Source organism: Podarcis melisellensis (genome assembly GCF_964234715.1).
Source record: "Podarcis melisellensis genome assembly, chromosome: 2".
In the NCBI taxonomy this organism is placed as follows: domain Eukaryota; kingdom Metazoa; phylum Chordata; class Lepidosauria; order Squamata; family Lacertidae; genus Podarcis; species Podarcis melisellensis.
The window spans coordinates 20,408,978-20,421,155 of NC_138529.1; the positions used below are offsets into that span (position 1 = coordinate 20,408,978).

The following is a 12,178-nucleotide window of genomic DNA, read 5'->3' on the forward strand; positions in this document are numbered from 1 at the left end:
GAAAAATAACAGGCCAACCAGAGTATATTGAGAAGCAAAGCGGCTAGTAAGCCTGATCTTTATTAAAGGAACTGCTGCAACAGGGTCCCAACTCACCACACACAGGAGGGAGGAGAACCCACAACAATGGTGTGCAAGCCCCTAGATAGACTTTTGAAATTGACCACCGGGTAGCCCAAGTCCACCCCCGTGAAACATCATACATACATCACAGAAGGAGGCGGTCCACAGCAGAAATCCTGCCTGCTAGGATGCCTGATAATGGTCACTGATTGCTTTACCTGGGCAGCCTGGCCATTCTTTTGTGATGCTTAATACTTTAGTTCCTGAGTCCAGGTCACAGGCTCACCCTATTCATACACAAATACACCCTTAAGATAGGATTTGCAAGCAAAAAGGCAATGGGAAGGCTTTCCCCATTTGCCTCCCTTACTGCAGAGGAACATTTGAGGTCATTGGAAGAGTCAAAATGGCTCTCCCGTACTATTTCAGACACATGGTTCATATATTTAGATATGTGTGCATTTATGAATATTTGTTCTATATTTGAGGGACGCGGGTGGCGCTGTGATTAAACCACAGAGCCTAGGACTTGCCGATCAGAAGGTCAGCGGTTTGAATCCCCGTGATGGGGTGAGCTCCTGTTGCTCAGTCCCTGCTCCTGCCAACCTAGCAGTTTGAAAGCACGTCAAAGTGCAAGTAGATAAATAGGTACCATTCCGGCGGGAGGATAAACAGTGTTTCCGTGTGCTGCTCTGGTTCGCCAGAAGCGGCTTAGTCATGCTGGCCACAGGACCCGGAAGTTGTACGCCGGCTCCCTCAGCCAATAAAGCGAGATGAGCGCCGCAACCCCAGAGTCGGCCACAACTGGACCTAATGGTCAGGGGTCCCGTTACCTATTCTATATTTGAGACCTCAAAATTCTTCTAACAAATCCTTGCGTTCAAGACTCTTTTCCCCTTTGCCTCACACCCATTTACCGTGGCAACCTTCCAAACCCCCAGTCTCTGTTCACACCTCGGGGTGTGTGACAAGGGGGAAGGACAGATCTCTTTCATTGCCAATAGCCCTCAATGGCCCTGTATTTGGAGAAAAAAGCTTGAAAACCACTGGTTTAGATGGGTTGCAGGTATCCTATCACAGAAATCCACCCGTCCCTTGAAATCCATTCATGTGATGCTGTTGCTTTGGGGGAGATGGGCAGTGCGTCTTTCGATGACAGTGGAGGAAGGTGTTTTGGGGTGATGGAGAGACACTGCCTTCTAACTAGCATCTCACCAGCGTTTCCTTGTCCTCCTGCAGATCTGTGCCCTTCTCTTTGCCAGCCTCTACATCCTGTGCTACTTCATCCTAACTCGCTTCAAAAGGCACACAGACTTCACAACAGGTAAGGTGGGGGCAGGAACTTGGGTGAACAGGATCTAACCCCCTGTGTTCATGTCTTGCTCTAAGTTTAGGTTTTTAATAAAGGGTGGCTTGGATTCCTTAGAGAGGCATGGGAAGCAACGTTTGTTCTCTGCCGGGAGATGCTAGCCCAGCTAAGTGTGATTGTGGTCCTACGTGCATCCAATGTATGCACATGTTTGAGAGGACATCTCTGCTACAGCACTGCTCTAAGCCTTTGTGTGTCTAGGGTTTTTATGCTTGATAGGGCCTGGTGATATCTGGTTTTATTTATTTTTTTAAAAAAATATTTTTTATTAGATTTTCTACAGACAACAAAGAATAAAAATAAACAGCAACATATACAAAAGCAGTATCAAATCCTTGAATAGGATTCTCTGAATCCTTTGACTTCCCTCTACTCCCTTAGATTTCCTTTTTCAGCTGCATATCATTATTACTCCGAGCCTCTTTTCCTCCAAATTTTCCAACAATCTCTACAATTACAAGTGATCTTAAAACCCTGCCAATGTATTAAGCCGCTTACAATACTTTTGCAAATACGTAATAAACATTTCCCTATGTATATTTGGGGATATATGGTTTTCAGCATTGTGCTATATCACCAGTTTTAAAGTTGTCCAAATATAAACAAGTTAACTTACTAAACCTCACCGTAATTTAATAATTATCGGTCTCTGTATTTCTAATAGTGTAACCAAATCAGTAATTTTTGACATAACTGTAAAAACTACTCTGAAAATTTATTATTCCAACCTTCAACTGGTTGTAAATGTGAAGATTATACCGACAAGAATGAGTCTTTCTGTAAAAAGAGAGAGATTTAAATCAAGTCTTAATGACTAGTGATTTAAATCGTGAATTAAATCGATTTGATTTAAGTCAAATCCACCCTGTGTGAAACTATGGAAGACATTGTGCCCCCTTTTCCCCAGCTAGGTCACTTTAGGGAGGGGCTATTCCCCGGTGTCTGACATCTTTGCAGCAGCTTTCATATATATATATTTTTGCAGCTAAACCCTGTGGAAAAGGCCTTTTCCTTCACGTTTTGGTTGTTTACACTGTGGTTAGCCTAGTTGTCCCGGGAGTGGTTGCCCTAGGCAACATGGGAACATGGGGAGAACAGTTATTTGAGAACCCTTTTCCATCCCTGCAAATGAGCACTGGAACTGAATTTTATGCAATCTGATGCTGGAGATGACTTGCTAGGCACAGGTCCATTACGAGACCAGGAAGGAGCCATGCGCAGCCCCAGGTTGCGGAGGTTTTGCGCTTGGTTTCCATGCCAACCCAAGTGTTATTTCCCAGAATGCTCAGTTCCAGCAAAGGAGTAGTCAAGAGGAGTCCTGCTGGCCCATAGAACTAAAGGTGCTAGAGTATTGTATTTTTCGCTCTATAAGACGCACTTTTCCCCTCCTAAAAAGTAAGGGGAAATGTGTGTGCGTCTTATGGAGCAAATGCAGGCGGGAGGCTCTGCTCAGCGCTCCCTTTAAAGAACCACATGGAGCGTGTGGCTTTTCCCCGAGGAGGGAGAAGGGCTGCTTGGGGAAAAGCCCCCAAGAGCCGCACACACACTCTGCACACTCTTTAAAGGGAGCGTTGAGCTCCCGGATGAAGGCTCCCCCTGCCCGGAAGAGGCTGCGCGCGGCTGTCCCATAAGCCAGGACAGCAAGCGGGATCGCTGTGCACACATATCAAAGAGCCGGCAAGGGAGCAGTTAACAAAGGAGGAATTCAAGACGGGGCCTTCTCTGTGGTGGCACCTCAGTTCTGGAATCCCCAGCCCTGATTATCTTTGGAGGAGCAGGGAGTAAACCCTTTTTATTTTGTTGAGCCTCCAGTAGTGTTGAATTAGAATATGGAAGCTTTACTTTTTTCAACCCTGTTTTTAGTTCTTAAATCTTTCTTTTGCATGATTCCGTAACTTTATAAATTTGTTTAATTTCATTTTGGTGTAGCGGCAAGAGTGTCATCCCAGCAGCTGGGAGGCCAGGGTTCAAAACCCCACTCTGCCATCAAGCTCACTGAAAGCTCAATAAAATAAGAACATTTTACTGCCTTGGGTCAGTCACAGCCTCATAGCCTAACCTACGTCGGAGGGTTGGTGTTGGGACCAAATGGGGGGGACACGAAATGTGTGTGCCACTTTGAGCTCCTTGGAGAGAAGGTGGGATATAAATTTAATAAATAAATAAATTGGTTGTTCGTTACTGTAAAACATCTTGGGGGGAGGGGCAGAACGTGATCTAGAAGTGCTCAAATAAAACAGTAATTGGTGTTTATAGAACAGTGTCTGAGGAGGGTGGGTAGAAATGGCTTGGCAGAGGATGGAGATAATTCCTGCCTTCAGAATTGCCTGTCCCCTCTCCCCCTTCCCTTAACTCCCCCCCCCCCCAGTTCCCACAGAATATAGTCTGCTACTTGCCGGGCGTTTTGCCATTCCCAAAATGGCAATTAAGCAAAACTTCATCACAATGCATCTGGGTTACAGGCTGCCGGACCCAGGAAAGAATGGATTAGTTCCGTTTCTCTATAGGGAACTAAGTCTTTTCAGACAATGTGTGCCTTGTATTCCGGATACCAAGGAGACCAGCTGCGCTCCGAAGGGCTTAACATGGCCGCAGAATGGGGAGAGAAGGGGGTTGCCGTTCCATTAAAGCAGCTAGAATGTTTGGGGCATCTATGTAGGGTTTTGTTTTTGGTTTTTTTAAAAGCTGCATTATTCCTGCCAAGCAAGCAGGGCAAATATTCATCTTTTTGAAATCATTTTTATTTGATTTTACAAATGTAAATTAATTACAATACCAGTTACATACCCATAAAGTGATATTGAATCTCGAGACTGCCCCCCCCATACCTTCCATGGGTCCTGTTGTCAACATTTCCAACTGCATCTTGTTTCGTAGCCTATGTTTTCTATCTATCCATATTGTCCGCGGCATTTGTTACATTACAAGTGAGATTAAAATCCTGCTAATGTTTCCATCTGCTTACAGTGGTCTCCTAAATAAATTAGTCATACCTCGGGTTGAAGTAGCTTCGGGTTGAGCATTTTTGGGTTGCGCTCTGCGGTGACCCGGAAGTAAAGGAACGTGTTACTTTCTGGTTTTGCCGCTCGCGCATGCGCAGATGCTCAAAATGACACGCATGCACAAAAGCAGAAAATCACGACCCGCAGGTGCGTTGCGTTTGCTTCAGGATGCGAATGGGGCCCCGGAACAGATCCCATTCGCATCCAAAGGTACCACTGTATAAAATTTTCCCATCCTTTCTCTAATTTCTTGTCTTCTTGGTCTCTGAGTTTCCTGGTCAGTTTTGCCATTTTGGCGTAGTCTAATAGCTTAATTTGTCATTCCTCTCTGGTAGGGACTCTTTCTTCTTTCCATCTCTTGGCTAGTAGCATCCGTGCTGCTGTTGTCCCATAAGCAGTTCAAATATTCTAAACCAGACTCTCTCTTTTTGGGTAACTCCTCCTCTCTAGCCTGATTTCACAGAATCATAGAATTGTAGAGTTAGAAGGGACCACAAGTCCAACCGATTGCAATGCAGGAATCCTTTTTGCTCAATGTGGGCTTGAATCCACAACCCTGAGATGTAACAATCTCATGCTCTACCGACTGAGCCATCCCAGGGTTCTGTTGGACACTTGGGTTGCAAACGTGATCCGTGCGGGAGGCAGGTTTGCAACCCACAGCGTCCACAACCTGTGGCGGCGCATCTGCGCGGGTTGCGATCCAGCACTTCTGCGCATGCGCAAAGCACGATTTAGTGCTTCTGCACATGTGAAACCCAGAAGTAACCCGTTCCAGTACTTTCTGGTTTCGGCGCATCCGTATCCCGAAAACGCGCAACCTGAAGTGTATGTAACCCGAGGTATGACTATACTGGGGATTCTACACACACAAACGGACACACTTTTGTTTCAATCTGCTTTTGCTATTGCTTTTTAAAGTTATTACGACCTGCCCTGGGACTTTGCGGTGAAAGGCAGGTAATAAATCAAACTAATCATCCTCATCTTCCATAGGATTGATGTCTTTCATGTTAGTGTCGTTGTGAACCCATCTACGTTGCTGAATTTGGCAGACAGTAAAAGGCAACTCTTTGTCCCCAGGTGGCACACAGGAGGCTTGAAATTCACCCTTGGTGCACAGAAATCCAGACAGACCTTTGTCCCAGCTGCCCAGTGACAGGTCCCTGTTTGGAACTGGATGTACAGTGCTTGATTTTGTCACCTCCCAGTCCAGCTCTGAAGCTGCTAAAACACCCTTTCCTCTGCCTCTCCCTAACATGGTGAGCCTCCTCCAGGTGTTTTAGCCTCTCAGCTCCCCAACGGCCTCAGCTAACATGACTGATGGTCAGATGATGGGAACTGGAGTCTGACAACATCTGCAAGGCAGCAGGTTGGGAAAGGCTATAGCCCATGTATTTTAATTTTAATTTTATAAATGTTATACTGCCCTGTACCTGTAGATCTCAGGGTGGTTCACGACACAGAATCACCATATAAAAAAGACAAAACACATCATCAAAACAAAAACAAAGGCAACCACATAATCTCTCCTTCCTTCCACATTTTAATACAGTGGTACCTCGGGTTAAGTACTTAATTCGTTCTGGAGATCCGTTCTTAACCTGAAACTGTTCTTAACCTGAAGCACCACTTTAGTCTGTTCTCATCCTGAAGAAAAGTTCTTAACCCGAGGTAATATTTCTGGGTTAGTGGAGTCTGTAACCTGAAGCGTATGTAACCTGAAGCGTATGTAATCCGAGGTACCACCGTACTACAGTCATACCTTGGTTGTTGAATGGAATCCGTACCGGAAGTCTGTTTGACTTCTGAAAACGTTCGACAACCAAGGCGCGGCTTCCGATTGGCTTCAGGAGCTTCCTGAACACAATCGGAAGCCGTGTTAGATGTTCGGGTTCCAAACAACGTTTGCAAACCCACTTCTGGGTTTGCGGCATTCGGGAGCCAAAACATTTGAGTCGAGTTGCAAGGCGTTCAACTTCCGAGGTACGACTGTACATTAGATGTCAGTCCGTCAAAGGCCTGGTTAAAGATGTTTTTGAAATAGAAGACCTGATCTAGCAGGAAGATTAATAAGACCAGGGCTGGAGCTCACATCCCCACTCAGCTGTTCAACAAACTGGGCCTGCCAACGTTTTGGGGCGCGATCAACTTTGCAGGATAAAAAGGGGCAGGGAAGAGAGTGGTGTCTGCCACCCTGAGCTCCTTAGGAGGAAAATTGGACATGAATGTAATAAGTAATGATGTTCCTTCTTTCTTAGTTGATGAAGATGCTGCTGTCAACAGAATTGCGTAAGTTCTTTTCCTCATCGTTCCTGGTACTTAAAACTCCTGGCATCCTTTCTTTCCTCTCTCCCATCCTCCTGCTTTACCTCCCCCCTGTGGTAAAGGGACCCCTGACCATTAGGTCCTGTCGCGGACTCTGGAGTTGCGGCACTCATCTCGCTTTATTGGCCGAGGGAGCCGGCGTACAGCTTCCGGGTCATGTGGCCAGCATGACTAAGCCGCTTCTGGCGAACCAGAGCAGCGCAAGGAAACGCCGTTTACCTTCCCACTGGAGCGGTACCTATTAATCTACTTGCACTTTGACGTGCTTTCGAACTGCTAGGTTGGCAGGAGCAGGGACTGAACAACGGGAGCTCAACCCGTTGCGGGGATTCGAACTGCCGACCTGATCGGCAAGCCCAAGAGGCTCTGTGGTTTAACCCACAGTGCCACCCATGTTCTTTCCTCTCTCCCATCCTCCTGCTTTACCCCCCCCCCCGTACATATGTTTAAAAAATGTTTTAAGTATAATCTGTAAATAGCTGAACAAGAATGACAATTAAGGCTGCCATCCACACTTGTCTGGAAGTAAGTCCCGTTGAATTCAGCCATGTTTACTTCAGAGGAAACATACAAAGGACTGCACTGCTCATTACTTTTTGAATTTGCTGGCTGAAAAACGGAACAGCATCCTTCAATTTCATGCATTTTGGGGGGATACTTTTAAGAAAGGGTGTACTGGAGGCGTTCTCAGCCAGATAACTACACATTTTCCGTGACCATTGTTAAAATGCAGGTTCTTTTTAGTTCTCTCATATCTGTACGTGTATCTTTAATGTCTGAGATGGGCAGTATCCAACTGATGTGTTGTGTCAGCACCAGGATTCCTGCTTGCACAACAGAACTTCTCTTCCCAAACAACCACTAAATCTCTACTAGGGGTTCCCTAGATCTGGGGAGGGTCCAGGGAGTTGGAAGGGGGAAGCTTCACTGTACAAGTGGAAATTCTTGTGCTGACAGAATACGTTAGTTAGATTCTGCCCTATGTCTCACCTACATTTAAGGAGATGATTCACAAGATACATTTCTATATGGGTAAAAAGGCACTTAACATGTCTCTCTCCTCTCTCTCTCTCTCTCTCTCTCTCTCTCTCTCTCTCTCTCTCTAATTTTTATTAAATTTTCTGTTTAACAATTTAGAATACTCATTTAAACAACCTTAAAATAACAATGACTTCCCTTCTTCTCCTTCCATGGTTCATTTTGCATAACATAAATCCCTGCATGTTTTACATCAACTAAACCATTCAATATTCCATTATTACATCCATCAAAACTTCTTTACACTGTTGAATTAAGTTAACATGTCTCCTTAAACTCATATACAGTCATCAACAGACTCCCAAAAGTAGTCAAGGAAAGCTGCAGCCATTCTGCGGTCATTAAACACCTTGGGCTGTATTTTATTTTATTTTATGCATGCATACATAGACACTTTTGCAATAGCTGTTCCACAGTATGTATTTTTTTATATATTGGGGCTTCTCTATCTGTGGAGCATCTTCGGCCTCTTGTCTTTGGCCTCTCTGCTGCTCACCTTCATTCCTGGTGTGGAAGAAATGTTATCAGCTTGAAAGGTGGCAGTGGGTGTGTGGAAGGAAAGCTGTCAATCGTGAGACACAGGTTTTAATCCCCCATTCTTTGCTCCCCAGACTCTGGCTGTGCACCTTCACCTTGGCAGTATCTCTAGGAGCTGTGCTCCTGCTTCCCTTCTCCATCATCAGCAACGAAGTTCTGCTTACCTTCCCGCAAAACTACTACATCCAGTGGCTCAATGGGTCCCTCATCCACGGTGAGCTCCATGCTGTGGCTTGTACATTCGACCGCCTGGGTCTTCAGTGCGCTGCTCTATGGGAAGAGAGAGCAACTAGGGGAGTTAGAGGTTGTAAAGACCGTGGAGAGAATAATTGGGTGCACTCTTCCCACCTTGGATCAAATCTATGCTTCCAGGTGCCATAAGAAAGCTGCAGAGATAGTGCAGGATAGTTCGCACCCCAGAAATGATCTCTTTCAGCTCCTGCCTTCTGGAAGAAGGTACAGGGTTATAAAGACTAGGACTAGCCGCCTGAGAAATAGTTTCTATTCCAATGCGATTTTGGTTTTAAACGCAGTGTAAGGTAGTCTCTATGGGAGTATATTGTATTTAATTATGGGGTATCAAGAGTTTTTAGGGGGCTAACCAGGCTGGGATAGCTGGGATAGTAGGCTTGTTGGTTTCTGAATGTCTGATGTAGATTTTCAATTTTATTGTTCTGTATGGGACAATGACAATAGATTATTGTATCGTAGAGAGAGCAGTTGTGTGGCATTGCCTCTTCAGCAGTAGCCTGGGATATTATTTGCTGAATACTTCCCATTACACTGAAAATGACTGTGGCTTCTAGGGCATTAATTGGATTTCTGAGTACCCCAGCCGTGAGACTCCCAGGTGGGGAGACTTTAGTTTAGCTCAGACAAGTCATAAGAAGCAAGCTACCTTTTCTTTATTTCCAGCAGGGTTTCTTTATTTCCAGCAGGGTTTCCCAAATTTGGGTCTCCAGCTGTTGTTGTTGTGCTTTGGACTACAATTCCCATCATCCCTGACCAGTGGTCTTGCTAGCTATGGATGATGGGAGTTGTAGTCCAAAAAAAACCACAGCCAGAGACCCAAGCTTGGGAAACGCCGATATACAGTTGTATCCCACCCTTCCATTTATCCATTTTTCCATTGTTCTCCCCATCTCCATTTTTATTCTCACAACAACCCTGTAAGGTAGGTTAGGCTGAGGGTTGGGAGGGGGGCATCCACCACTGGTCAGATAAGAAGAAAGGAAAGCTTGAACTGTATATCCATAGAGATTTGCTGTTGTGTAAACCAGGCCTTTTCTCTCGTTCCCACCAGGGCTCTGGAACCTCATCTTCCTCTTCTCCAACCTCTCTCTCGTCTTCCTCATGCCCTTCGCCTACTTCTTCACCGAATCCGAAGGTTTTGCGGGATCAAAGAAGGTAACAGCTGCCCCTCTGCTCTCCACCCTTTCTCCTCCCCCAGATTCAAATCAGAACCAGTGAATGTGGTGAAGGTCCTGTGTGAGTGTCTGAAGGCAGTTGGAGGATGGATGGCAGCTAAGAGATTGAGGTTGAATCCTGACAAGACAGAAGTACTGTTTTGGGGGGACAGGAGGTAGGCGTGTGTGGAGGACTCCCTGGTCCTGAGTGGGGTAACTGTGCCCCTGAAAGACCAGGTACGCAACCTGGGAGTCATTTTGGACTCGCAGCTGTCCATGGAGGCGCAGGTCAAATCTGTGTCCAGGGCAGCTGTTTACCAGCTCCGTCTGGTACGCAGGCTGAGACCCTACCTGCCCGCGGATGTTCTGGTTATCTCTCGCTTGGACTACTGCAATGCGCTCTATATGGAGCTACCTTTGAAGGTGACCCGGAAACTACAACTAATCCAGAATGCAGCAGCTAGACTGGTGACTGGGAGTGGCCATTGAGACCACATAACACCGGTCTTGAAAGACCTACATTGGCTCCCAGTACGTTTCCGAGCACAATTCAAAGTGTTGGTGCTGACCTTTAAAGCCCTAAACAGCCTCGACCCAGTATACCTGAAGGAGCGTCTCCACCCCCATCGTTCTACCCAGACACTGAGGTCCAGCGCCGAGGACCTTCTGGTGGTTCCCTCACTGCGAGAAGCCAAGTTACAGGGAACCAGGCAGAGGGCCTTCTTGGTAGTGGCGCCCTCCCTGTGGAACACACTCCCACCAGGTGTCAAAGAGAACAACAACTACCAGACTTTTAGAAGACTTCTGAAGGCAGCCCTGTTTAGGGAAGCTTTTAATGTTTGATGCATTACTGTATTTTAATATTTTGTTGGAAGCCACCCAGAGTGGCTGGGGAAGCCCAGCCAGGTGGGCGGGGTATAAATAAATTGTTATTGTTATTATAAAGCAGTGATTGATCCTTTTTCCCCTGTCGCCTCCCCTTTTTCCAGGGGATCATGGCTCGTGTCTATGAGACGTTTGTGGTCCTCCTGCTGCTGACCCTGTTGGTGCTGGGAATGGTCTGGGTCGCATCTGCCATTCTGGACAACAACACAGCCAGCAGGGAGAGTCTCTATGGTGAGTTTGTGTCCCTCAGCTCCCTTTCCGCTTTTCCCAAGGTTTGTGTCCAAAAGCAAGGAAGGGAGACTGGAACCCATCTGTGTGCAAGGCTCAGTCAATATTGCCGGCTAGACGTGCATCAGATTGAACTCTCGGCCACCTGGTCTGCATACTGCCAGCAGTGACTGGAAGCAGTATGGTCAGATATATATATATATTTTGGGGGGGGAGCCTTTTTGACCAGATGGGCCAGATCTTTCTCTTCCACCCCAGTGAATTTATTTATTTTTACTTTGTTTTTGTACTTCACTCTCTTAATCTATTACAATATTTGTTAAGAATTGATTCCAAATATCATTGAACTTGTCCATGGCAAGTCTGCGTTTATATGCAAGTTGTTCTTATGTTGCATGTTTGTGTAAGTTCAATCATAGAAGGGAGCCACATTTTTATTTTTCCAATTCACCAGGATCAGTCTTTGGTTGCTGTGGTAAGGGCTCGGAGATTCCACTCATCTTCTCCTTTTGTAAGGTTCCATGTGCTGGGTATATAATTAAAGAGGATATTTTGCTCTGTCAATGTAAGGTTGTTCTGTACAGTTCTGGTGATGGTTTCAGTTACCTTCTGCCAAAAATCTTTCAATATTTGACAATGAAAAGAACATATGTTTCAGAGAAACATTGTCTTTATTGCAACTCTGATGGTTAGATACCTTAGATAGCCCTTTTGTAAAACAAAATTAATGGGGTCCGGTATATATTCACCCGGGACTTGCCGATCAGAAGGTCGGCAGTTCAAATCCCCGCTACGGGGTGAGCTCCCGTTGCTTGGTCCCTGCTCCTGCCAACCTAGCAGTTCGAAAGCACGTCAAAGTGCAAGTAGATAAATAGGTACTGCTCCGGCAGGAAGGTAAACGGTGTTTCCGTGCACTGCTCTGGTTCGCCAGAAGCGGCTTAGTCATGCTGGCCACATGACCCGGAAGCTGTATGCCGGCTCCCTCGGCCAATAAAGCCAGATGAGCGCCACAACCCCATAGTGGGTCACGACTGGACCTAATGGTCAGGGGTCCCTTTACCTTTACCTTATATATTCACCCCAGTGAATAATAATAATTTTGTTATTTATACCCTGCCTATCTGGCTGAGTTTCCCCAGCCATTCTGGGCGGCTTACAGCACATATAAAAACATAATAAAATATCAGACCTTTGACAGGCAGGTGGGACTGGCCTTCTTTCAAAGTCGCCCCCTGCAGGTGGAGAGAAATACTGCCCAAGAATTCCCTGTGCACCAGCATTTTTTGTCTGCAAGGGGGGGGGGTCAGCTTGCAGGACAGTTT

The 12,178-nt window shown here is 46.0% G+C and overlaps 1 protein-coding gene across 1 annotated transcript in view; it reads left to right on the forward strand.

The window, feature by feature from the left end:
* LMBR1L (limb development membrane protein 1 like) overlaps positions 1 to 12,178 on the forward strand; it is a 48,810-nt gene that overhangs the window by 22,371 nt on the left and 14,261 nt on the right. Inside the window, exons 2-6 of the mRNA XM_081898682.1 lie at positions 1,303 to 1,387; positions 6,696 to 6,726; positions 8,412 to 8,551; positions 9,641 to 9,744; positions 10,733 to 10,859. Of these exons, the coding sequence (XP_081754808.1) occupies positions 1,303 to 1,387; positions 6,696 to 6,726; positions 8,412 to 8,551; positions 9,641 to 9,744; positions 10,733 to 10,859 (487 nt within the window). The remainder of the gene's footprint in view (positions 1 to 1,302; positions 1,388 to 6,695; positions 6,727 to 8,411; positions 8,552 to 9,640; positions 9,745 to 10,732; positions 10,860 to 12,178) is intronic.